Below are 27554 nucleotides of genomic sequence, written 5' to 3' on the forward strand. Positions count from 1 at the left end.
CGCAGGATTCCAGTCTTTCGGCCCCGTTTCATGTGACATTCGAATAAAAAGCTATAAAATATATTAATAGGCTTTAGAAATAACTTCAAAGGAACTAGTCCAGTAAACAGGTGAGCCCAGACTCCCAGGATGGCTAGGAGCTGAAGAGTCCTTGAGATAGAGAAGTCGTTAGACTCCCAGGATGGCTAGGAGCTAAGGAGTCCTTGAGATAAGGAAGCCACAAGAACTCCTAAGACAGTAAATGTAACCACATCCTAGGGGATAGATAGGGATATTTCCAGCTGGAGCTTTCAACTGTATGACTGGTTACTAAGGCATGTGACTAGAATTTAATTTAGGGGAGCCAATTGCTAAATGCCAAATTTGCTTCTGTATGAGGCTTGCTTGCTTAACTTATAAAAAGATTTAGCTGTGAGCGCTAGGGGCGGCTCCCATTTGCAGCTCCTTGTGGGCACGGTGTCTCCGGACATCTCGGGAGTTCGCCCCTGCGCAGGTTAAACTGGCCAATAAAGTAACATCTTAACTCCTGAAAGTCTCCGACATTTGTTCTCGTACCCGGTGGATGCTACATTTCAGAATGGCCTTTCCCTGTCCACTCCTGACAGCTAGCACTCACCTGCCTGTAGTCCCATTCCCTCATACGTTGGAGGTGGGAATTTTGATCTGGAGAGGATGAGAGTCCTGCCCGGCCTGGCTGAAGACTAGGGCCCTTCTCCCTGATGGGCAGCCCTGCTCTTGCCTCTGGCATTTCCTGGCTGCTCCAGACCCGTGTTCCTCTGGGGAAATGTATCCTGTGGCCAGAGAAGCTGGAAACCTTAGGCTAAACGAGGTTAAAACAGGGTTTTCTTCTGTAAAGTCTTGTAGCAGCTTCCTATAAAATGCATTATATGTTTTTAGGGGGGGTTGCATATGTCAATTATATGGTATTTTCCATACTTGTGACTTGGGAAATTTACCCCCTGGAAGGAACACTGAGAAAAAAAATTTGGGGAAACTGCTGCTATGGTGGCTTTAGAAGAATAGACAGAACGCAGAGAATTAACAGAGGAGAGAGAAACGTAGGTGTGGATGCTGCAGGCTCGGGGAAAGCCAGTGGCCAGCCACGTGCAGGAAATAAATGAGGTGGGGACGGAGGTGCAGGACTGCCTACGTGTCAAGATTGGGATGAAATTTTAGGCAGCTAGACCCGCTCTGCCCAGCTTCCGCACCCTCTGGTCACCACGGCTGGAAGCAGGAGGAAATCATCTTTTCTACATGCCCGTCTGAGCCTTTGTTTCTTCACGGCCCTGGAAGCATCCCTGAAGGGCTGGCAGGTCCGACTCTTCCCGTGAAAATCCGGGGTGGATTCTCCTCCCTAGCTGGGAGGATTCAGGATGTTCCCATCTAAAAACAGGTTGTTTGGCACACAGCAAATTTATCTGGGAGGGCCCTGGGGCACCTGAGAGAGATGTAGTTGTTTGGGACCACGCGGACTATTTGAACACTATGAACAGAGGGAAGTTGTAAATGAAATGAAAGTCACAAGGGGGGCAGCCCCAAGAACTACTAGGAGCGGATGCATCCCCACTTGGGGAATTCCTGGGTGGGCCGGCAGCAGCAATTCCTCATTATCTGTCTTACAGATACAGAGGAAGTCTTTCCCTGCCCCTACCCCACCTCCAGTCCTGCCAGGGCAGGGGTCAGGAACCTATGGCTCGCGAGCCAGATGTGGCTCTTTTGATGGCTGCATCTGGCTCACAGACAAATCTTTAATAAAAAAATAATAATGTTAAAAATATAAAACATTCTCATGTATTACAATCCATTCATTTCCTACCACTCATGTTCATGGTTGCGGGTAGCTGGAGCCCAATCACAGCTGTCCTCCGGGACAACAACAAATTTTTATTGGATAATGCATAACGTACACAGATCATTGTATGGCTCTTATGGAATTACATTTTAAAATATGTGGCGTTCATGGCTCTCAGCCAAAAAAGATTCCCGACCCCTGTGCCAGGGGCTCCTAACCTCCATGCCAGGATAACAGGCTCCACCTGTAGCTTCCTTGCCCAGCGCTCTGCTGTCTGCATGTGCTCTTCACATGCAGAGGTCTGTACGATTTTCTTAAGAAAATTCATGGCACATGAAATCAGTCTCGAAAGACAGGGGCCACCCTGGCCTGTTGCCACCCTGGTCTGTTGGCTCAGTGGATAGAGCATTGGCCTGGCATGCAGATCTCCCGGTTTGATTCAGGTCAGGGCATGCATGAGAAGCAACCATCTGCTTTACTATCACCCTCTCCCCCTTCTCTCTCTCATCCCCTCTGACTCTGAATGGATTGAGCATTGGCCCCAGGCGCTGAGGATAGCTTGGTTAATTCAAGCATCAGCCTTGGAAGGGGGTTGCCCAGTGGATCCTGGTTGGGGCACATGCAGGAGTCTGTCTCTCTATCTCCCCTCTTGTAGGCCAGGCAGGTTCACAATGAATTCTAGCAGACATTAGAGGAAAGCATTGGACCATTCCCGTTGTTTATGGAGGCTGGTAGACACAGGCTAGCAATCGCAGTGGAGGACAAAGAATCAGGAAAACCGCCCTTCACAGTAAAGGCTGAGGGAATCAGGGAACCACACCTCACAGTGGCAGGAGAGTGATGTGGGAGAATTGCCGTGGAGGGAAACCACCATAGCTTTTCACAGAGACACACATGTGGCTTTAATTGTGCGAAGTCCGTGCAGCTGGGAAACCAGCAAGCAAGCCTGACAGCCGTTTTCCCCACACCTCCCATTAAAAAAAAAAAAAAAGATGGGTGCCTTTCTCATGCAAAGTAAACTTACAGGCTGGCAGTGGCCTTGGTGCAACTAATCCATCATCTCTGGGTAATCTATTCTTGGTATAAAGTCCACTTTTCTCCATTGCTATGCATACTTCTTAACTCTGCATCCATAGTTCATCATATGCTTCATAGGATATATGAAAGAATTAAATACCCCTCCTCCTGTGTAATAGATGATCATTGAATTAGATAATCTGTGTCATATGGGGTTTTGACCTTCAGTAACAGGAGTGGGTCTGTTTTTTCTTCTGTTTTTTAAATTTTATTTATTGATTTTAGAGTGAGGAGAGAGAGGAAGGGGGGTGGGGCAGGAAGCATCAATCATAGTAGCTGCTTCTTGTTTGTGCCTTGACCAGCAAGCCCAGGGTTTCAAGCTGGCAAACTCAGCATTCTAGGTCAATGCTTTATCCACTGCGCCACCACAGGTGGGTTTTTTTCTTCTATGGAAGGGACACTTCATTATATAGAACAGGGGTCAGCAACGTTTTTCTTGTAGAAAATATTTTACCCTTTGTAGGCAAACAATTTGTTGCAACTAGTTGATTCCGTCTTGCAGTGCAAAAGCAGCCACAGACGATACATAAGCAAATGAACAACACTAGGTTCCAATACACGTTTACTTATTGACACCAAAGTTTATTTTCATATACTTTTCTCCAACTATTTAAAGAATATAAAAACTGTATCACTCTGGCCAGATAGCTCAGTTGTCTAGAGCATTGTCTTGAGGCGCAGAGGTTCCTGGTTTGATCCTCAGAGCACATGCAAGCACAGATCAATACTCCTGTCTCTCTCTCCCTTCCTCTCTCTTTCAAATCAATCAACTTTTTTTTTTTTTAAGCAAGAGACAGAAAGGGAGAAAAATGAGAAATATCAACTCGTTGCAGCACTTTAGTTGTTCACCAATTGCTTCTCCTACGTGCCTTGGCCAGGGGGCTCCAATTGAGCCAGTGACCCCTTGCTCAAGCTCGTGACCTTGGACTCAAGCCAGCAACCATAGGGTCATCTATGATTCCACGCTCAAGCTGGCAAACCTGCTCTCAAGCTGGTAAGCCTGCACTGAAGCCAGCGACCTTGGAGTTTCAAACCTGGGTCCTCAGCATCCCAGGTCAATACTCTTATCTGAGCCACCTTGTCATGCTAAAATAAATATTAAGAAGAACAACTATTATTCGTAGTTTATAGGTCACATGAAAACAGGGAGCAGGCTGGATCGGGTGCTGGGTAGTTGGCTCTGTTACAGATAATTTCTAAGATTGCTTTTGTTGACTAGAAAACAGCATCCACTAGGTGTTTCCTTACCAAAAAAGGATTTATGGTGGGGCAGGATAAAAGACTGCAATCCAGCCATGCAGACATGGCCACATACACATACTGCATGCCAAGGCAGAGTTACTAATAGAGGAGGAAGAAGGACATTAAGGGAGGGGCAGGTACAACTCTAGAATTCTACTGTAAACACAGTGGGAGAACTCCCAGCAGCTCCCATAAACAGACCCTCCAGACTCCATGTAAGTCCCAGTCCATCTTTATCACTTCCAACTCAAACATGATTGTGTACAAGCCTTGCTTTTGTCAACCCATGTGACTCACACGTTGGATGAGTACTAAGGCAGCTTCAGAAAATCCCTTATACCTTTCAAGGACTCAAGTGACACATGTAGGATGTTCTTTCCAAGAGACCGTGAGGCCTCAGTAGTTCTACTGGGTGTTATGTGTGAAATCAAAAGTTCAGGTATAGTAATTTAGCAAATGTGAAACTTGGCAGAAAATAGGCCAAAATAAGAAGGTGAAGTGGAGAGGAAATACCTGACATAGACATTTAAAAGGTTAATTATATAGTCTTTTATTTTTAGTTAAATAACAAAACAAAACCCCCTTACATTACCAGGGAAATATTTACAGGATCAAGCACATTTTAAGCCAGGAGACTGGCAGTAAAGAGCTGTTCCATGGCCCTTATAGGGACAGGCCGGGACAGGTTATGTGACCTGCTCAAGGTGCCTCAGCTCACTGGCCAGACTCATGGAGAGGAACCAGTCTCCTGTCTGCTGGGCCCAAACCACAAGGAACAGAAAAGATATCAGAGGGGTGCCAGAGCCCTTTTGCTAACAAACAATTACAGGCCTTCTTAGTGTTTGAGAGAAATCTTAATTTTTCTGGGCTACCTCTGTAGAATTCTTTTACAAAACGGTATGATTAGAAAATTTTTTTTTTAATTCAGTGAGAGGAGGGGAGGCAGAGATAGACTCCTGCATGTGCCCCAACCGGAATCCACCTGACATGCCCACTAGGAGGTGATGCTCTGCCCATCTGGGGAGTTGTTCCATTGTTCAGCAACCTAGCTCTTCTTAGCGCCTGAGGTGGCCTGAGGTGGAGGCCATGTAGCCATCATCACTGCCAGGGGCCAACTTGCTCCAATCAAACCATGGTTGCAGGAGGGGTGGGGAGAGAGAGTGAGAGAGAGAGGGAGGAGAGAAGTGAGAGGGGGAGGAGTGGAGAAGCAGATGGGTGCTTCTCCTTTGTGCCCTGACTGGGCATTGAATCTGGGACATCTATACGCCAGGCTGACGCTCTACCACTGAGCCAACGAGCTAGGGCCAAAACTTCTTAAAGAAAAGAATGAACCCATCTTCTCCATGAGGACCACGTGTCTCCGCAGGTACGGCCGGCCAGCCCTTTCTGCAGTGGGAATTTGGAGTCTTGGCGGGGAACATCGGCAGTGTTTGTCACTGGTTCAAAGTCCTGCTCCTGCAAGCTTGGGAATGGAACCAGTGCTTTGCTTCAAAGTGCTTTGGAGGTCATATTCTACTCCTTCTCTAGAAGTGAAACGACACACACAGGGTCCCAGGCATCATCCGTCAGCGAGCTATGGTTGTCCAGGGCCTCTAAGATGGGCTGAGCTGGATTCTTTAAATACTTGAAAGGGTTGAAAACCAACATTGAAGTTAGTTGATCAGCTTAAAACACCAGACCTTTGACTCATGATTTCGTTGGCACCATTATGTTTTACTCAGGTATACCTTCCTATTCTGTCCACCAACACACCAACTTCTAAAATCTGGCTACCCCTCGACCTGTCATCTCACTGACAGCGCTACTACGGGTCAAGGCCCAACCACGGTCACAGTCTGAAGGCAAGACATCACACTCAATATAAGCAAGCTCTGACCAGCTTCCCGGGGTGTGGGCCTATGGATTATCAATCCCAGCATGTCTCCAACTCTAACTTCTCAGTGAAGGGAGAGTCGGATCTGTTATTCACCCACAATGGGGGAAAGGAGGGCAGCCTTGATGGCCAGTGCCGCCCAGGGTTGGTGGTGTGGCGGTGAGGAGAGAGCAGAGGTCCTTGTTGTAGTATTCCTTTCCCTGCCTCCTGGGCTTTAGGCTAAGCCACGAGCTCACCCAGTTCCAGAGAGCCCAGAGCCTGGTCCTAGGAGATACTGTTGGCTTGGAGCCCTGGGGAATCGCAAAAACCTAAGTGAAACAGGATTTTCACCTAACTTCCATGGGCACTGATCGGTATTTTCCACACTTTCCCAGGAGAGGGAACCAAAAGACTTTAGGTTAAATTCAAACCCCAAAGGAACAACTTGCAGTAAATTCATTGATGGGGGAGTTTGGCTGTGTGAGAGATTAATGCAGTCAAACTCTGGGATCCCTGGAAAGCTGTTATTTTGTGACAATAGTAATCAGGGAAGTTTTGGGTTTTTTTTTTTTTGTTTCTTTATGTAAGAACACTTACATGAGTTCCACCCTCCTAACAAAATTGAAATGCATGACTCAGTCCTAATATAGACACAATGTGAGACAGCAGATTTCTGGAATTTGTTCTAGTTGCAAAACTGAAACTTCAGACTGTTTGAACAGCAACTGTCTGCTCATCTCCCCAGCCCCTGACAACCACGATTTTACTCTTTGTTTCTATGAGTTTGACTGTTTTAGATCCTCTTTTGGGGAATCATGTGGTATTTGTAGGGAGGCTCGAAGAGGGAATGTCACATATAGTCTGTAAGATGTCTGGCTACTTTAAATACCTCAATATGGATGACGGAAACAGTGATTACAGCTCTTTCTAGAAGTACCGCTGTCTAGACAGACTCGGACCTTATATCTGTTCATTCTAAATATCACAGAGTAAGATTCTATTTCCAACAAAACAGAATGTCAGTTTTATCCCAATTTTACCAAAGAACAATAAATCTCCTGAAGCAAATACTTTTAATTATTCTCCGATCACCTAGTGTCTCACCCTAACAATGTCCTGACTGTCCTCAGTGGGCTGAGCTGCCTCACAGACCCTCTGGGGGCTGGGGCTGTGCAGGAAAAGAAGACTTTCTGCAAGTCTTCCCCCCCCCCCCCGCCACTTTTCTTTCTCAGGCCTTTACGACACTAGTAACATCCACGGAGCCCCGGTGTGCAAAGCCTTGCGCTCACAGTGCTGCGTGCTTGTCCTCTAGGAATATCCTAAGTGCCCTGTCTGGCCCGAGGCTCATGCTCTCGACTTCTGCCTATACTGCTCTCACAACTCCTGCCAGGCTTCACTGCAGGTGTTCTCTGAAAAGCACTCGGAGAAAGGGACAGCTGCCTCCAATTTCTCAGTCAGGTTACTTTTTGCCCAACCTCATGCCATTAAAAAAATGTGGTTTTTTTTACAGAGACAGAGAAAGAGAGAGAGGGATAGACAGGGACAGACAGACAAGAATGGAGAGATGAGAAGCATCAATCATTAGTTTTTCGTTGCGCATTGCAACACCTTAATTGTTCACTGATTGCCCTCTCATACGTGCCTTGACCGCAGGCCTTCAGCAGACCGAGTAACCCCTTGCTCGAGTCAGCGACCTTGGGCTCAAGCTGGTGAGCTTTTGCTCAAATCAGATGAGCCCTCACTCAAGCTGGTGACCTTGGGGTCTCGAACTTGGGTCTTCCGCATCCCAGTCTGATGCTCTATCCACTGCGCCACCGCCCAGTCAGGCAAAAAAAAAAAGTTTTTTAATTGTGGTAGTATACACACAGCATCAAAAATCATCTTAATGCCCTGGCAGGCTGGCTCAGTGGTAGAGCGTCGGCCTGGTGTGGAGGAGTCCTGGGTTCGATTCCCGGCCAGGGCACACAAGAGAAGCGCCCATCTGCTTCTCCACCACTCCCCCTCTCTTTCCTCTCTGTCTCTCTCTTCCCCTCCCGCAGCCAAGGCTCCATTGGAGCAAAGTTGGCCCAGGTGCTGAGGATGGCTCTGTGGCCTCTGCCTCAGGCGCTAGAATGGCTCTGGTCGCAACAGAGCGACGCCCCGGATGGGCAGAGCATCGCCCCCTGGTGGGCATGCCGGGTGGATCCCGGTTGGGCACATGCGGGAGTCTGTCTGTCTGACTGCTTCCTCGTTTCTGGCTTCGGAAAAAAAAAAATCATCTTAGCCATTTTCATGCGTAGCTTAGTAGTGTAAAGTGACATTGTGCAACTATTACTGCCCTCCGTCTCCAGAACGTCTTCGTTTTGCGAAACTGAAACTCTGTCCCCATTACACGCTAACTCCCCATTTTCCTTGCCCCAGCCCCTGGAAACCACTGCTTTCCACTGTCTTTATCAATGTGACTACTCTAAGTGCCTCATATAAGTGGGAACCACATAGATTTTTGTCTTTTTGAAGATGGTTTACTTCACCTAGCACCATATCCTCAAGGCTCATCCATACTCTAGCATGGGTCAGAATCTCCTTCCCTTTTTAGGCTTAATAATATTCATTGTATATGTATGTCACGTGGTATACCCATTCAATTACTGACGGACACTTGGGCTGTTTCCATCCTTGGGCTGCTGTGAATCAGGCTGCTATGCACCTGGTATACAGATAACCCCGCCCCACTTGTAACACAAACGTCTGTGTCCATGGCTTTGCCCACTGCTGTGCTCTGCAGTGTGACCAGGGGACTATGGAGTGCCAACACACCACCCATGGAGAAGTGGGCACACATACCTCTTCTACTTGTACTGGGATGCCCGGTGGAGAGTGAAACCAGTGCTTAATCAGGCCTTTGTACCTCTGGATCACGACGAGACAGGCCCCTGCCAGCCCAAACAGTGTCAAAAAAGTCCCCACGGTGACCAGGGAGACATGTTGGAGCCTGGTGGAGGCTAAAGAGATGACATACGCATGAACAAGAGAACTGGCCCACACATGGTGCAAACATCAGGTGATTTTTCTTCTGTCAACTGCTTACACTATATTCCTGTCCCAGGGAAATGGACAGATACCAGCCCCTCCCCACCCCATATGCTCAATGAACAGCTAGCAAGGTGCGGGATGCATGGTGGCTGTGGCCACCAGAGATGTCAGCACAAGCCGGTAAACTCTATGTGCTCTCTTCTCACACCTTCCCTCTGAGTCTCCCTGCTCCCATCATCCTTCACCTCATAAGTGTTCCCCAACTTCACTATTTGAGGAGTACCCTTTTCCCAGCACAGAAAGGACATAAGGAAGCATATCTTACCATTGGCCATTGTTCTGTGACAAGATACATCGCTCAAATGCCCAGGTATGTAGATGGCTTGCGAGCTCCAAGACAGCTGTGCCCTGACTTGTAAACAGTACACTTTTAGGGGTTTTAAATCATTCAGCACAATGAAGTTTCTCCTGAAGGGGCCTTTATCCTACATAAAAAAAAAAAATCACCAACAACCACACATGTAAATGACCCCAACAGATATGGCCAGCCACTTCTCTCTTTCCAATGTTTGCTCAACTTCACAGAGGACAAAATAACCAAAGGATAGGAGGTGCTGGCTTTGAAGAGCCCCTCACCTGCACTGGACACACTGTATGTTGGAAAACGGACAAGAGGTGTGAGGAAAGATGCCAATGGTGTTCGGGCTGTTTCTGGCCACAAGGCCTCGGAAGGAGGGCCCATCGAAGACCCACCAACCATAGCAACGTGTGGTCCAAAACTGGAGTTCAGCACCATTTCTAGGATGAAATTTGCTCCTTTAAAACGAATATTTTGTAGTTTGTTGTTAATCTAACCTAGATACTTCAAGTTACCGTATTTCCTCATGTATAAGACACTCCATTTTTCGAAAAATTTGGGGTCCAAAAACTGGGTGCATCTTACAGTGGTTGTAGAAGTGTGACATGTCAAATACCATAGATGGAACTGAGGACGAGGCAATATATGAAGACAGTGATTCGTCATCAGACACAGATGAGGACAAGCTAATGGATGGGAGTTTTGACAGTGATGAATGAATTTTATGATGAATAAAACTTGAGTTCAATAACTTTATGTAATACATTTTTTTTCAAATTTTGGGCCCCAAAATTAAGGTATGTCTTATACATGGAAGCGTCTTATACATGGGGAAATGCGGTAGTCAACAGAAAAAAAAATTGTTGGAAAAAAAATGTGCCTTTTAGTTGCTAACCTGCTTCCAGTTTTAACTAAACTGTGCTGATTCCTTTTATAGTTTTGGTCAAAATGACCTTAGCTATTAAAGTCATCCGTAAACAGCTAGAGCCCACATTCTTAGAGGATTTGGCCTTCTCCCCACCCCCTGTGGCTTCCCACCCTCAGGCCTTAGCTCCACACCTGGGTCACTCCAGCCCCTGGCTCCTACAAAGTTGTCACTGTTCTGCAGAGAAACAAGGAAAATATATACTGCATTGTGGCAATCTAGGACTTCTTGTAAGGGACTGCTTTCTTGCTTGGAGACAGACACAGCAGAGTACACTGTAGCCGTGTGAGGTGGTGGTGGCATAACCTCTGCTCAGTGACACGGGGTGGGGGGTGGGGGTGGGGTGGAGCTGCTACTGTGTAGACTGAAAAACAGCCAGTTATCCGAGAGTATACAGAATATATTTTAAGAAGAGACATGATAGTTGTATCATTTATGACTACCAGGGTTACAGGTGATTTTTAATTTTATTTTCTTTAGTTTGATGCTGACAGACTATGATGTCACAGGAAGCCATTTTAAGGACAGCCACCAGGGGGCATGTCTACGCAGGCCCAGGACTGCCACCCTCAGGACGAGAACCTCAGGACCTGGGAACTTGGATTTCTGGAGGGTCCTACCATGTCCTAACTGCTAAGGGTGGTTTTATGCCCGGCCCCTGCTTTCCTGTTGGCAGTCCAGAATTTCAGTAAATACTTGGGAGAGGATGCTTACAGGATCAGCCCCCAGTAAAAACCCTGGACACAGAGGCTCTGAGGAGCCTCCTTGGCAGATAACACTTCACATGTTGGCACCTCTTGCTGTGATGGAATTAAGTGTGTCCTGTGTGAGTCTATGGGGACAGGGTTCTTGAAGCTTGTGTCTGGTTCCCTGTGGCCTTAGCCCATCTGCCTCCACCTTCTGCTGATTTTGCTTTGTGTCCTTTCTCTGTAATGAGTCACAGCCAGGAGTACAGCCATATACTGAGTCCCAAGAGTCCTTGAGCACATCTTGGGGTTTGCTTTTGGGAACACCTGACACATAGACCCAGAGCTGGAATGGAGATCACAGTGGTGACTTTCAGAGTCATTATAACTCAAACCAACTAAGTGGCAGAGAGAAACCGTGGTCACAGCACCCAGCACCACATCTGAAGTCGGGGTGCACATGGCCCAGGATGTACAGGAAGAGGCAGCTGCCTCTCTTTTCTGGATTTTTCCAGACCTTCTGTATTCCAGTCGACCGGATCCCAGCCTCAGGTTTGGGGGAATGATGACTTCCGTCTTCCCTATGTGCAAATAGCCTGTTCTTCAGTGAGTTTTGCCTTCCCCAGACTCACCATAAAGCAATGGCAAGAAGGTGCAAATAGAAATTATGTAGGAAGGAAATCGCAAATAAGAGCAGGATCTGAGGTCAGATGTCTCACTCTGTTCTGCTGGCGGTCAGCGGCTGACCTTGGCCAGCTGCCTCCTCACTCGTTTCTCTCCGCATGTAACAGGCTGGTACAAAGATTAAATGAGATGATATATCTAAAAAGCCTGCTCAGTGCCAGGCACAAAGAAAGCTCTTTATAAATGTAATAAGCTCTTATTATTATGAATTATAAAAATTATAATAATGTCAAAATTAAGAAGTCATGAAGTTTTTATAATGAAACCTCATTAAATGCCGCTTGGATACCAGGCACTGGAGAGGATTAAAAGTCCTCATTTTGTTCCTGCACTATCCAGGGCTGACCAGGCCCTTGAGACGGATCCGCCTGTCCACCTCATCACCTGCCTCAGGCCCTCCTCACGTGGCCTGCATTTCTGATGGTTGCATGCACGTGGTTCTCTGCATGGGCCCAGCCTTCTCTTGCCCACGGTCCCACTTCCTTGGAACACTCTCTCTTGCTCCAGCAGGCTTCACACCCATTCACGTGAACCCTCTTTGCAAACCGCCAAACCAGAGGAAGTCAGACCATGAAACCTTGCAGACCTCTGTGGTGGATTCCTTGTTTTAGCAACTGACCCACTAGAATCTTCTCCCAACCCCAGAGTGTGGCAGGGGCATCATGAACAATGTGCCAGCAATCTCTGGACCCAGGTAACAGAAATGGGGTGACATCAGACAGAGGGGCCCCACAGGCGGATTGGTAGAAGGGCTCCATCAGAGTGAGGGGAGAAACAGATCTTAAAGAGGTGGGTTAAAACCCACACAGGTCTCGGACCCCACAGCCACACGGGAGTGGCCTGCTCTCCTTGCCCACATCAGAGTCTACTTCCGTTTGCTATGTTAGAAACTCCAAGAAAAGAAAATCAAAATTAAAAAAAAAAGCTCTTGCCTGTTGGATGCCTGCCTCTTCCCAGTAGTGGACGTAATACGAAAAAGTGACCATGGAGGACACACCGATGTCAAAGGGAGGGGACAACTTGATGATAAGGGAGCCTTCTCCAGGGGTCACCCAGATTTTATTTGGAGGCCCGATGGTCACTGAAATAGAATTATAAACAATAACAAGAAAATATGTAAATATTTATACACACATATATCATATATACACATACATTGTAAATACACAATACTTATTATATATGTGGCACGGACATCAAATACATATATTTATATATGCAGTGAGGTTGCATGTAGGCACACAAGATTACCAGCAGCTGCTCCAGGTATAAGTCTGACCAGGAAGGCTACAAGGCAGGAGGCCCAGGGAGCCACAGTGCAGCACCAGGGACTCTGGCTTCAGTGGAAGGTGGGGTTCTCGCAGCCATCCCCATGGCAGCCCAGAACGAGTCTCTCTGGTCCCCCCAGGAGACAGCTCAGGTGCAAGGAGCGAGACCCACATGGGGCAGGTACAGGAACTTCCTGGGCTTAAAAACCACAAGAGCCAATACCACTTATCATAACTCCACAAGAACAGTGTCCTGAGCCCACCAGGGACATGCCCAGTTACAAGAATCACTGTGCTTAGCAAAGCCCAGAGATGTGGCTTCCGACCAGAATTTCAAATTATCCTGGTTGAAATGCAGTTTCCCAGTCAGGGGTGATGTTGACCATAAGCCACGCTGCCTAGTTCCAGGGGGACATGCCACTTTTATCAAGTTCCAGAGACACAGAACAGGGAGGTTAACCAAAGGTCCCGTTTTCATGCCGAGGGAAAAGATTCCATTAGCCCTTACCTGCTATACATATTTTGTTATATAATTTCTATGTAAATGAACCAAAGTGGTGTTCACACACCTTTTGATACATTTGTCTCCCATCTTAGTGTAATATGATGCTGAAATTCAGTAACAGATCTTACCATCATAAGTCTGTTTGTTAAGGCTTCTCATGTAAGTCACAGATTCACCAAGCATTTTGAAGAGTATAATCAACCAGAGGAACTCCATTCAAAGCAGAGGTTGGGTCCTCCCAGCTCAAAGAGACCTGCTTATGTGTAGGTTATACACGCAGACAATCATGTGTCTGTGAACAGTGTTCATGACAGTGGCCTGGTTGCTCTTAGGCTTCCACACTCTCTCTCCCCTGGGTATGGGTGAAGCAATGGTCTGGCCACTGGTTCCTACAGGGTTCACACCTGTGCCCTCTGACGTCATATGTTCTGTGGAGGAACTAACCCAGACAGAAACAGGGTGGGGCTGGCCTACCACCAGCTGCCGGAGGTGCGGCTTGGCTGTGGGGGACCCAGGGCTCTTCCATGAATCCTCCTCGCAGATGCTGGCACACATGTTATCAAGCTTCCCAGGGCTGTAGCATGGGAGAGCCTGTGACCCCCGGGGCCCAGCTGCTGTGGCGCTCTCATATCCATGGAGCGGTCTCTAGCCATCCCCGTGACTCATGCCATGGGCATGGAGTGGAGCATGAAAGGCAGCCATGACTGCTGGCAATGCAGCACCGAAAGGCCTGCCCTGTGTGAAGGGAGTCCAGGATCTGGAATCTGCTACCTATCCAGTGAGCTTGTCTCTCTCTCTTTTTTTTTTTTTTTTCAGAGACAGAGAGAGAATCAGAGAGAAGGATAGACAGGGACAGACAGACAGGAACAGAGAGATGAGAAGCATCAATCATTAGTATTTTGTTGCGCAATGAGACACCTTAGTTGTTCACTGATTGCTTTCTCATATGTGCCTTGACCGTGGGCCTTTAGCAGACAGAGTAACTCCTTGCTCGAACCAGCAACCTTGGGTCCAAGCTGGTGAGCTTTGCTCAAACCAGATGAGCCTGTGCTCAAGCTGGAGACTTCGGGGTCTCGAACCTGGGTCCTCTGCATCCCAGTCCGACGCTCTATCCACTACGCCACTGCCTGGTCAGGCCAGTGAGCTTGTCTCTTGAGGAAGACACTGCCTTCTCTCACTGCACCCAAGACTCAGTGGGACTCACTGTTGACAGAGGCTTCCATGTCCTGAGCGATCACTACAAAGCGGACAGCATGGACATCCCACATGTGTCCACACAGGTCGTGTGGCAGCCATAGAAGGAGACCCCATTTCCAAGAGGGGGAAACTGAAGCCCAGAGGAAGCTGCACTTCTGCCACGATAACAGCCAGCAAGTGGCAGAGCTGGGATTTAAGCCCAGGTCTGCATGATGCCAGATCTTTCCCCCTCCAGCCCTCTCGTCCTTCTACCCTCAAGTGCTGGGGGAACCATCATCAAGCCGGTTCCACAAGTGGTGACAGCAGCAATGGGATTGGACAACACCCCGTGAGGGGACAGAGAGTGATAATCTCGCCAGCCACTAACCAAGGACACTGTTGCCTAACTCAGGCTGGGGGAACAGAGCGGCTAACACGGGACCAACAGCTTTCATGACAGGTCCTGCTTTTGTTACCACCGCTTTCTTCTGGGCAGTGGCCTGTAACCACCATCACTTTTTATTTTATTTTATTTTATTTTTATTTTTCCAAAGCTGGAAACAGGGAGGCAGTCAGACAGACTCCCGCATGTGCTCGACCGGGATCCACCTGGCATGCCCACCAGGGGGCAATGTTCTGCCCCTCTGGGGCATCGCTCTGTTGCATCCAGAGCCATTCTAGCACCTGAGGCAGAGGCCACAGAGCCATCCTCAGCGCCCGGGTCAACTTTGCTCCTATGGAGCCTTGGCTGCGGGAGGGGAAGAGAGAGACAGAGAGGAAAGAGAGGGGGAGTGGTGGAGAAGCAGATGGGCGCTTCTCCTGTGTGCCCTGGCCGGGAATTAACCCGGGACTCCTGCACGCCAGGCCGATGCTCTACCGCTGAGCCAACTGGCCAGGGCCCACTTTTTTTTTAAAACTTGTTCTCATTTAGGTGATACTGTAAGGCTCATACGTGATAGCCCTCTACACCAGGACAAACGGCTCATCCACAGCAGTGGATTAGCCAGCAGGGACCTCACGTCTGCGTTTTCCACCTCGGTGTCACCTACCACACGCCACTGACTTTTTTCTCAGCTCCCTGTTACAGAAAATTTCAGACACAGAGAGAGTAGAGAGAAGACCGTAACAAAGGCTCACGTCCTCACCACACAACTTTAAATCAACCATGTAGTGGCCGGTTTTGTTTCTCCTGTGCCCATCCACCTTGACCTTGACCATCCCAGTCTCTGGATCATTTTCAATGAATCTCAGACATTACATCGTTTCATCTGTAAACACTTCAGCATGTATCTCTAAACAATAGGACCCCCCCTTTAAAAAACATCAATAAAATACTAAATACTACTATAACACCTAAAATAAATGAACAGTAATGGCTTCAGGTGTCATCCAATACCTGGACAGCGATCCTGTCTCCTTCATTGCTTTACACTTTTGTTTAAATCAGGATCCCAGTGAGTCTCATACTTTGTGTTTACACGAACCACAGATACCACAGGAACCTTGGGCACAGCGGGCCATGTGAAAAATGAATCCCTGATGGAAGCACATGGAAAAGCTGGGACCTGACGATTCTTATGCATCCTTCCAGTGTCTGGGGGCATGTTTTTCACCCAATCATTCAACATGTATTTACTGAATCTTGACTATGTGCCAGGCACCATTCAAGGCTGAATTCGAGTCTTTCTTGAACATAAAAGAAGCTGTACCAGGACAGGGAAGGGGGACCAGTGTGGCCAATAGGCTAGAATTCCATCTAGCATAGAAGTCAGCAAACTGTTTCACTAAAGCGCCAGGGTGAGTTTAGGCTTTGCAGGCCAGGCAGTCCCTACTGTAGCTATTTTACTGGGCCAGCCTGAAAGTGGCCACAGACAATAAATTAAAAGATGGTGTGACTGCGCACCAATAAAGTTTTATTTACAAAAACAGGTTGGTGGGCCTAATTTGGCCTGCAGGCTGTAGTCTGCCAACCCCCAGTCAAAACAAATCCCACTCCCTGAGCACCAGCATCCACGGTCAGTACTTGGGGTTGACCATCACCCCACCTATTTGCTGAGAGGCAGGACTGAGGTGCATGCAGCCAATGCAGCTTGGCAAAAAAGAAAGGGAAGGAAGCCAGGGAGCCATAAAGGCAGCTGTGTGTACTTGAGTTCTCTTACCATTCTGATAGTGTATGAACCAAGGCGCTATCATCCAGGCAGAAACGCGGTCTTGCAGCTCGGCTCGGACACGTAAAGTGATGTTGTGACACGGATCAAAGCCGTTGGTGTGACTGGTCCGGGTGAAGTTACATTTTGTCACGGTGATCTTCGAACAGTTCACCCCAACAGTCTGGTTATTGAGGTCGGACCACTCACTGTTACTGGAACTGCAATGACAAGAAGGATTTCACTTTCCAGAATCCTCTTCTCCACTGTGCATGGCAGTTTCCTCGGCACTGAGGTTTTTAAAGTGGCCCTATTCAGATATAACTCCCATACCATACAGTTGACCTATTTTAAGTGCATGCTTCAGTGGCTTTCACTGATGTTTCAATGGGGGTCCCCCAATTTCATTTTCCACTGGACCCTGCAAGTGATGCTATTGGTCCTGGTAGATTGGTCCATTTATTCAAGATGATCAAGTTTGTAATCTATATAATTACCTGTAGAATAGATAAGTTCAGAGATAAACCCCAGTTTAGAACCTATTTTTATTAAGCAAATACTGTTACAATGGACATTTAAAGATGAAAAAGAAATCATCTGGAAACCCACTCCACTAACAACTTTTTTTCTAAGTTCTCAGATCTGTTTTTGACCACAGATACATTCCAAGTTTTACATCGCTTCAACTGCTACCAAATGATACAATTATCGTTTTTAGTGTCTGCCTAATGCTCAGTTATTACAAGTTAACATGACATGCCATTTCTCTGCTAACGGATATGAATATATACTTGGATTTGCATCTTCATGAACATAATTTTTTATTTTTTTCCCCAATGGTGGTGGTGGTGGTGGTGGTAGGGGTTGTCTTATCTACTTAGGATAGTGACATGGACATTTCCATGGCTCTAAATGTACAATAGAACTCCTTTCTAAGAGGGCTGGGCTAACTGATCCTGACCCAGCCCTGCATCTGCCAACCACAGTCTCCCAGACACTGAGTATCACCATTTATTTTACTCTTTGTTATATTTAGTAATGTAAAATGACTTAGCCAATAGTATTAACTTATTTAACAAGGCAAGCAAATAACAATGGAGGATGTGGGTTTTGCCTTTCTAGTTCCTGAAACCAATGGGAAAATGAACTTCCACCAAACTGAGAGGCTAAGGTGGTTCCAACAGCAGAGCTCTCTTGAGGCCTTTGGTTGAGGTGGAGGCTGGGTAATCTCTGTCTTCGGACAATTTTAAAAGTATGAGAGAGGCCCTGGCTGGTTGCCTCAGTGGTAGAACATCAGCCCATTGTGTGTAGATGCCCTGGGTTCAATTCCCAGTCAAGGCACACAGGAGAAGTGCCTATCTGCTTCTCCACCCCTTCCCATCTCACTTCTGTCTCTCTCTCTTCCCCTCCTGCAGCCATGGCTCGATTGGAGTGAGTTGGCCCCGAGCACTGAGGGTGGCTGAGGATGGCTTCATGGCCTCCCCCTCAGGCATTAAGAAGAGCTTGGTTACTGAGCAACAATGTAATGCCCCAGATGGGCAGAGCATCACCCCCTAGTGGCTTGCCAGGTAGATCTGCCTCCCCTCCTCTCACTGAATTAAAAAAAAAAAAGTGTGAGAGAAACATTTGCTTCCAGTGGTGGGATTCAGCCAGTCTGCACCTGTTTGGCAGAACTGATACCTAATTTTCTGTTGAGTTTGGCAAACCAGTTGTTAAAATGACACTTGTAATCAGGGTTCTCGCTAAGTTGGGTACTTGGGCAGCCACCCAAGGTGAAAATCACAAATTTACATTCCTTACTTTTTAAAAATATTATCTGAGCAACAGTATATTTTAAATGCCCGTAGTAATGTTCATTCTGTCCACAGGTAAAAAAAATTGCAAGTAAGGATGCCAAAAGCAATATGGAAATATCTTAAATAATAGTTTTATTATTTTTTGTCAGGTATTACTTAATACTTTTTCATTAATTTCTTTTTCTTAAGTGAGAAACAGGGAGGCAGAAGACAGACTCCTACATATGCCCAACTGGAATCCACCCAGCAAGCCCACTAGGGGGCAATGCTCCACCTATCTGGGCCATTGCTCCATTGCAACCAGAGCCATTCCAGCGCCTGAGGCCAAGGCCATGGAGCCATCCTTAGCACCCAGGCCAACTTTGCTCCAATGGAGTTTTGGCTGTGGGAGGGGAAGAGAGAGACAGAGAGAAAGGAGAGAGGGAAGGGTGTAGAAGCAGATGGGCGTTTCTCCTGTGTGCCCTGGCTGGGAATCAAACCTGGGACTTCCACACACTGAGCTGACACTCTACTACTGAGCCAACCGGCCAGGGCCTCATTAATATTTTAAAACTCTTTCTTATAACATAATACCGTTTTGTGTTGTGTCCTCTTTTATTGTTCTTATTTAAGTATTAAATGTATGAAATAATAAACTACCTTTCAGTATATCTTTTTTTTTAATACTTAAAACAGTCATTAGGGCAGAGAACTGGTTGTTAAATTACTTGAATGCCACCACTGTGTGCTTCCCATGGATTTGCTCACAATCCTGCCAACAGGCAGTCACAAGCAGCTGGCCTAGGGTTCCCCACAGCTCCCAGTAAGGATGCCCACAGAAGGATCCGGCTTACAATTTGAACTGTACCCGGTACACCACCGGTCTCGTTTCATTGCTCAGGGACACCGGCTCCCAGCTCAGAACCTGCTCGGCGTTGTACAGATGAATTCTCGGGTTTTGCGGGGCGGACAGCTGGGAAGGAGAGTCTTGAAAGGGACCAGGAATAAAAGTATGGGAGGAGGTGGGGGAGGGAAAAAGGGGAGCAGAAGTGACAAGTTAATGAAAAACATATAGAAACACACAGCTGCCAAACCATTCACACAGCTCAGGTTTCCTCCAGGTGCAGGAACCACATCAGCTTATCTCCCTGGCATGTCCCCTCAACCCCACTCAGGGGACTAAACAGGGCACGTCAATAGTCTGTGGCAAAGAAGAGGGCATGGGGCTGCCTTTCTAGGAATAGCCCTGGGCTCTGGAGTCTGGCCGGCCTGCAGCACCTGCTCCACCATTAGTGCAAGGGTGTAACTGGGCAGGTTACTTAGCAGGCAGACCTCAGTTTCCTCTTCAGGGATGAGGGACTGATAATGTCACACTCCACAGGTTGTGGTGCAAACTACACTAGTGGCCATGGGACATGCATTAGCCCAGGATGCAGTACCGAGGCTGTGTGCAGTGAGCCTGTAACACGCACACACCAAAGCAGGATGCAAAGGCACTGGGAGGGCGAGGCCCACCTTCCGGGCTTCATCAGATCTGCTGTCTCACAGGGACCTCGGGGACACTCTCAGGCCCACCCCAGACCGGGAAACCTGCACTTTCAACGAGCCTCCCTGATGAGCACTATGTGCATGAACTTTGGAGAACTACAAACACCAGGATGACCATTCCCCAGGGGACCAGAACCAAGAGCAGAATCCCTTCCTTGGGGTGACCTGGAAGACACAATCTCAACCCCCAGGCAGACACCTGACAGTGTAGGTAATCACCTATTTAACCTTGAACCCTCTATGCCTTGAATTGGGGAATTTTAGTTAAAAGCCCTAAGCGAATGTCTTTTGGATGCAAACACCAAGAAAGTGTGAGTAGTTCACACCTTTGTGCAGACACAAAGAAATACATGTAAACGGGCTTTAGAAAATTAGCCTACAAGTTCTGGATTGCCCTTTCTTTGTGCTTGTTACTTAGCAAAAGAAAAGGAATATATTGATCATTTTAGTCCTTTCTCCATGTCAGCAAAATGGCCATTAATCATTCTTCCCCTTGTCACCTGCTCTCCCTTTCTTATAATCCTGTTACCTCTGTTCTGCTTCTGGGAGAGCTAAGGGAGAAGGAGATTCAGGAGGTCCCTCTTTGCCTCCCTTGGCAGGCCTCCCTCTCTCTTCCTCTTGACATAATTTTGTGCCTTGAGTAGGTTTTTCCCATGCGACACCGATAGTTCCCAGTGGGCTGGAGCACTACATGACAGGATTAGGCCAGAGACAGCATGTTGGAGAGCTCACTCTCTCAAGAAAGCTCCATATAGATAAGTTTTCATCTGAGATGGAAAGATTTAAGGGAAGGCCGGCCAGCCCTTCTTCTGAAAGATACGTCACCAAGTCTGTGGCCCATTTGTTTACATGCCACCATCTCCACGGCTATGAGCTTGGGCTGAACTTCACTGCAGGTCTTTATTGAACCAGCAACACTTGTCCCAGTTCCTACCAGGCCTCATGAAAGCCAGGGCCAAGGCAGACAGATGGACTGCTCTCCAGGCAGGCCTATCTGGCTCACAGGGGCTGCTGTGTCCCAGACGACCTCCAACTGAGCTGGGCACTAGAGTCCTCCCTCCAGGCAGGGCTAGGCAGTGTTCAGTAGCTGAGTGCTTGGTTAGGGCTGGGCATCTATCGGAGAATCTCAGAAACCTCTTTTTACTGCCTCCCATCAGTTTCCTGCTGATGCTGAAATAAATCACCACCAACCGTCTAGATCTATGATTCTCACAGTTCTGGAGGTCAGAAGTTTGAAACAGGTCTCTCTGGGTGAAAGTGTGGCGGGGCTGGTTCCCTCTGGAGGCTCTGGGGGAGAAAGGGTCCCTTGCTTTTTCAGCTCCCAGAAGCTGCTCACGGCCTCTGGCCCGTTTCCCTGAGCCCCTGGCTATGTGCTGCCATCTCCCGGGTTCTGGCTGTCCTGCCTCCCTCCCATATCTTTCAAGGACCCTGGAGAGTATATTGGGCCTATGGAACCCAACAATCCAGGGTCACCTCCTCACCCCCAAATCCTTACTTCAATCACCTACGCTAAGTCCCATTTGCCACATAAAGTAACACAGTCACAAACTCCAGGCCTTAGGAGGACGTCTCTGGGGACCACTATTCTGCCTGTCCATTTCCATCCAGGGAGGTGTCAGCAGGGATCCTCTCTCCCTCATCCTTCTCCTGGTACCCTGTCCCCCTATCTAGACATTCAGCTAAGACAAGAAGCCCCGAGAGGCCCAATGGTGCAGAAAGGGCTTCCACCCCACCAACATGGGGACCAGAAGGCTTTCCTGTGACAGCTGCAGGGTCCAGAGAACCCCCCACTTTCACCTTTCATTTTGACTGGGCAGCAAGGAGGGGACCGGGGTTTTGCTCTGATGGGTGAGTTTCTTGGAATTCCCTCTCACCACATTCAGAGAAGGAACAAGTCTTAGAACTGTGTGTTTCCAGTGAAGTACCGAAGAGGGTCTCATTAACAACCTCCTCGAAGCACCACCCAGCACCTCTCAGGCCTGTCCTCTGACAGCCTCACTCCTTTCACCTGGGCCTGCATGGCCTCCTTGTTTCTGGGAGATGCTGGACATCCTCCTACTTCACATCTCTTTGTCTGGAACCTTCTTTCCAGTCATGCCACGGCTCTCTACTTCACTCCCTTAAGGTGCCACCCTATCAGAGCTGCTTCCTGAGTATGTGCCCAGGGCCCAGGGCTCCCTGTCCTTGCCTTATTTACACCATGGCCATGTGGTTAGAAACACGGATTCCAGGTAAGTGGAGGAGAGACAAGATGGCGCTGGAGTAGGCGGACGTACCAACATCCACCTCTCAGAACCAAAGTGGATTACAAAATAATTTTAAGAACTATCATCTGGAAAAACCAACTTTGTACTAAAAGCATGGATTCTGGGCTAGACTGCCTGGGTTCAAAGCTATACAGCCCTGATGGGAGATCGGGCAAGTTGTTTAACCTCTTTGTGCCTCGCTTCTCTCATCTGTATAGTGGGGACGATGGCAGTACACACTTTGAAGGATTGTGTTGGGGATTGAATGAGTTAATATCCGTGCAGTGTGGAGCCCAGTATGATCACAGCATGGCCCTGGCCTCCTCTTGTGGCTGGTGGCTCACCCACAGGGTCCCCAACACAACAAAGGTGAGCTCAGGAAGGGTGGTGTTGCAGATCAGGGGTTGTTCTAGCCCGTGCCTGGGGCTCAGGCACCGACCTCCTGCAGAGAATCTGTAGCCAGCTTCTGTGTCCTCAGCTCACAACCATCCACTTGCCCACACCAAGCCCAGCTGTCCTTTCCCTTCTTTGATGTCTGTCCCCCCTTTTCTCTGGTCTCAGAGGCTAGGGCCAGCAGTGGGTATACAACTCTGGGCCATGGACTTATCTGCATGGCTCCAAAGTCATATATTTAGGGCCAGACCACCTGCTATCAACAGTGGGAAGAGGGCTGGATTTATGGGTTTCAGCCAGAATCCTCATCCTGTCATACCCATGGGATCCTGTCAAATCCACCCCTGAGCCTCAGTTTCTATAGAAACAGTGAATCAATACCATCTCTCTCATATCTGTAGTGTGTGCATATTGCAAGACCACGACTGAAAGGCAAACCAGACACTGCTGCCTAAGTGTACATTTTCAGATGGGGCTATTCCAGGGGTCCTGGTGAGCAGCAAACAGCCATACAGACCCTGCCTTTTGTGACCACCAACAGGGCACCCAGCCCTGTGTTGAACACTGTATTCCATAGTCTGACCTTGTTGAAGGCAGAACAGTAGCCTTCCACACACAGATGTCTATGTCCTGTGAATAAACAGGGTGCACAAAAGTTGGTTTACAGTTGTAACACTGAGTTAAAAAGCCACTGTAATAATCATAACCTGCATGTCTTTCCCCATACGAACAACTGTAAACCTATGTTTGCCCACCCCTTATATGAAGTTCATGGCAAAGGGGACTCAAGGTTACAATGATTTTTGGTTCCTAATCAGGAGACCTAAAAATAGGGAGATTATCCTGGACTATGTGGGTGGACCCAATGTCACCAGAAGAGTGTTTCTCTCTAGAAGCTGGAAAGAGGAAGGAAATGATTGTCCCCCAAGGGGCCTCCAGAAAGAAATGGTCCCTGCCTTCACTTTAGCCTAGGGAAACCTGTACCAGATTCTGACCTCTGGAACAGTAAGACTACACATCTGTGTTGTGAGGCATGCAGTTGGTGGTCTTTTGTTACAGCAACAACAGGAAATGGATACAGTTCCCATGGGTAAACACCAGGGCTCTAAAGAAACCCCAGCTCCTACAAGCTAAAAGCTCACAGCCCTAAGTAGGTGTACAAATCCCGACTCTACCTTCCTTTGCCACGATCTTTGGGGCAATGATTCCTACACTGTTAATGGTAAGAAGAGATAATTTAGGTGTCCAGTGTATTCTCTGCACCCTACAACCACAGCTTCTTCTGTTCCACCTTCCTATCCCAATCCACCTCTGATCCACCCTGGCTCCAGGCATTTCAGAGTTATACAGATGTAAGAAGAGGGCATCCTGGGTCTTACCAGCCTCATTTAACACACATCCCACACAGATAATACAACAAAATACAATTCTCATTAAAATTAATAATTTTAATCTTGACAATCAACGACTCTTTTGGACTTTGACATCAATGGGTCAAGAATAGGAATGACGAATATCATTTATGATGAATATCAGTGAGCACACCTCCTCTAGAACCCTGAAGGTGAGAAGTCAAATGAAAACAAAAAACATAAAACAAAAATTCTCTGAACACTCAACCACAGCCAGGAAGTTGTTCTCATTAGTAAATCCTGGACATCACTTCTTTTACACAGGCAATTTGTCTCTTCCAAAAAAAGGATGGCTTTGTTTCTTTGGAAGGAAAATGGGGCTCTTACGTACTTCAAAAGAATGGTTGAAAAAAATTAAGAAAGATAATGTATATAAAGCACTGAGCACCTACCTTGGCTGACCTAGAAGAATGGCCCAATAAATGGTAGTTCTTACTATCATTTATCGAGTTTGCACAAAACATCCCAGTTTAGTAGTTTCAACTGTTGATATTATGGACAAGTGGGAGTCACCTGATGTAAACTCATCTGCAATGGTTTTTATGTTGCTGGGGATTTACATCTTTCCCAGGGTTTCTAAGCCCATTAGACACTTCGTATATTCAAGTCAGCAAACCACCATAATAGAATTCTGTGGCAGAAGTACCAGTGCAATCCACTGGAAAATTAAGCAGGAGGTATGACAATTACAAAAAGAAACCTCACTACTTCAAAGCTCAGGTAATTATGTTACTAAAGAGTCAGTTGACTTGCTGCACTTTCTTATTTTTTGACAGAGACAGAGAGAGGGACAGGTAGGGACAGACAGACATGAAGGGAGAGAGATAAGAAGCATCAATTCTTCCTTGCAGCTCCTTAGTTGTTCATTGGTTGCTTTCCCATATGTGCCTTGGTCAGGGGGCTATAGCATAACCAGTGACCCCTTGCTCAAGCCAGTGTCCTTGGGCTTCAAGCCAGCAACCTTTGTGCTTCAAGCCAATGAGTGACCTTTGGGCTCAAGCTAGCGACCAAGAGGTCATGTCTATGATCCCATGCTCAAGCCAGCAACCCCACGCTCAAGCTGGTGAGCCCACGTGCAAGCCTGTGACCTTGGGGTTTTGAACCTGGGTCCTCTGCATCCCGGTCTGACACTCTGTACACTGCACCACTGCCTAGTCAGGCTGACTTGCTGTACTTTCATGATGATGATTAGTTTTCTCACCAAAATAAATGCCACCATGTAAAGCATCACTACAAATTGGGTCAGAGCCAATATTTCACATATGTTATCCCTAAAACAACTCCAAGGGGTAGATATAAGTCTTCTTTTTAAAAAAAATTGGTTTCCAATGCTCTTTTTTTATTATTCCTCTGGCCACAAAAAATAAAAATAAAATAAAAATTCATGATTCCTAAAGGACAATTGTGAATTGTGGAAAAGTGTAGAAATTCTCCTACCCATTTACTATGTAATCGGTGTAATGCAGTTTCTAAACATTTCTCTCAATCTCTGGGCTCCCCAGTGAGTCAAAACAGTTCACAGACCACCACTAGTCAATAGCAGTGCTAGGGTAAAGTGCTACCACCCGCCCATCACCCAGCTCTGGTACCAATGTTTCACCAATCCCCAAATCTCACTTGAAGGGGTCCAGGGAGGGTTTGGACCAAGGCTGCTCAGGACTGGATGCTGGGGAGGGCTGGAATCAGGAGTCAACCCATCTGGCCCACTCCCAGGGGAAACCCATTTAAACCAGGAGCACACACTCTCAGAGTCAAGGTTCCTCTTATGAAGCTTGGAATTTTAAGGGCGTTTGCAAAGAGTGCCAGTAGAAGAAACAAATCTGAATAACTTCAAATGGGAGGAAACCTCTAAATTCCTGATACTCTTAAGTGCTGCTACACAACCCATGATATCAGTCTCTTCATGGGACAGAACCCAGCAAAACACAAATACACACAGGGATCGTTCTCCCACCTACACCTGCCATTGTTCCTTTCTTTTCTTAAAACTGTTTATACAAGGTGTCCTCGGGTTACAACAGTCTTAACACAGGACCTTTTGAGTTTACCACACACAACCTTTTGAGTTTTACCAGGCTCACTCCCATAAAAACTTTTAAAAATTGAGACGTGTTTTGGTTTACCCCACTAGGTAGTGCTTATGGACTTCGTGGCCGAACTAGTTTGGTTGCACACAGCAGAAGAATACACTCACTTTTTGTCATTTTTTTGTTACTACTATACAGTACAGTGTATAGTACAGTATATTTATGTCCTTTTCCTTTTTCTGTGGCTTAGTTGTGTTTTTATGTTCTATATTATGACTTTACAAGTGTTACAATAGCTAAGCAATAGGTTAGGGTGTGTTTTGACTTACACCAAAATTCGGGTTACATCATTGTTGCAGGAACGAACTGTGTGGTAACTGGAAGACTCCCTGTATTTGGCTCACAAGTATGGGCAGTTATTATCAGAGGTAAGAGAAGACCCCAGGTAAGGGGCTGGCCAGCTGGGAGCAGAGCTGGGATTAAATCTGGTTCAGCTGCTTGCCCCTTCCCCCAACACAACTGGGGGTCTGGATATTTATAGGTCTTGCCCATCTATCTGATCCTAGAAAACTGACCTTCTGAATTTTAGACCTACTGTCAAACACACCCCGGCCACACTAAGACTGAGTCACGGTCACACCTTAAGATCCAAGGTCACACTGCTCCTGGCTGGTGGTGCCAGCCCGAAGCTACAAGACTGGCCGGTTTGGGTCCCACTTCTACTCGGGCCCCTGGGTAGTACATGCCAGGCAGGGGCATCTTTCAAGCCACCCAGGATGAAGAACCTATGGCCAGTCGAGGCGGCCCAGTACTGAGCCCTGGCTTCGGTCCTTCTTTTGTTCACTTGGACGAATTGGGAGGCGGCGACGCAGTGCGTTCCAAGGGTGCGGCAACGCAGGGGTGGGAGTGGAGGGAGGTACAGTGTGTGTCCGCCTTCCTCGGAAGGGTGTCCCCAGGGCCGGGACACAGGGAGAGGCGACGCCGCCTCGCGGCTCCTCTGGGTCCGCCAGCTGCTTGCCCGGAGACTGCCCGGAATTCCCCGCAGTCCACTGAACCCCCATCAGAGCTTCCCCCACACCCCTTACCCGCTCCCGGATCCCCGCGCCCACCCCACCCGCTCTTTGATCCCCGCGAACCTCCACCCGCTCGGGGATCCCTGCGCACCCCCTACCCGCTGCGGCGACGCCTCCGTGCGGCCTGGGGGACCAAGGCCCCGCTTACCTGCTGGGGGCGCCGCGGCGCCGAGTTGCAGTAGCAGCGGCAGCCACAAGAGCGGCGGCGGCCGCCGCATGACCCGGGCTCGGGGCGCCGGAGGCCCCGCGGCGCCTCACGGTTCGGCCCGGCCCAAGAGCCGGGTCCGCTGTGCGGCTCACGTCGCCGCGGCGGCGGCCCTGGTTGCGCAGGGCACGGGTCCGCCTCTTCCCTCCCG

General features: G+C 47.9%; 1 protein-coding gene across 1 annotated transcript; it reads right to left on the reverse strand.

Annotated features, from left to right (window-relative positions):
- Positions 1 to 1864: 1864 nt before the first annotated feature.
- IFNGR2 (interferon gamma receptor 2) lies at positions 1865 to 27554 on the reverse strand. The gene is made up of 7 exons (XM_066259487.1): positions 27347 to 27554; positions 19354 to 19486; positions 16737 to 16945; positions 12561 to 12709; positions 9301 to 9460; positions 8787 to 8944; positions 1865 to 5734 (listed from the first exon to the last, which is right to left on the reverse strand). The coding sequence occupies exons 1-7, from the start codon at positions 27414 to 27416 to the stop codon at positions 5624 to 5626; spliced, it is 990 nt and encodes a 329-aa protein (XP_066115584.1). The 5' UTR covers positions 27417 to 27554; the 3' UTR covers positions 1865 to 5623.

This window comes from Saccopteryx bilineata, chromosome 2, assembly GCF_036850765.1.
Source record: "Saccopteryx bilineata isolate mSacBil1 chromosome 2, mSacBil1_pri_phased_curated, whole genome shotgun sequence".
NCBI classification, from domain to species: domain Eukaryota; kingdom Metazoa; phylum Chordata; class Mammalia; order Chiroptera; family Emballonuridae; genus Saccopteryx; species Saccopteryx bilineata.

Excerpts from the sequence above, each read along its gene's own strand:
- IFNGR2 (XM_066259487.1), bottom strand. The coding sequence starts at position 27,416 with ATGCGGCGGCCGCCGCCGCTCTTGTGGCTGCCGCTGCTACTGCAACTC. Across the intron at positions 12,710-16,736 it reads GTTCATACACTATCAGAATG|TGACCATCGGGCCTCCAAAT; the intron begins GTAAGAGAACTC and ends ATTCTATTTCAG. Across the intron at positions 5,735-8,786 it reads TCCCAGTACAAGTAGAAGAG|TATTTAAAGAATCCAGCTCA; the intron begins GTATGTGTGCCC and ends AACCCTTTCAAG.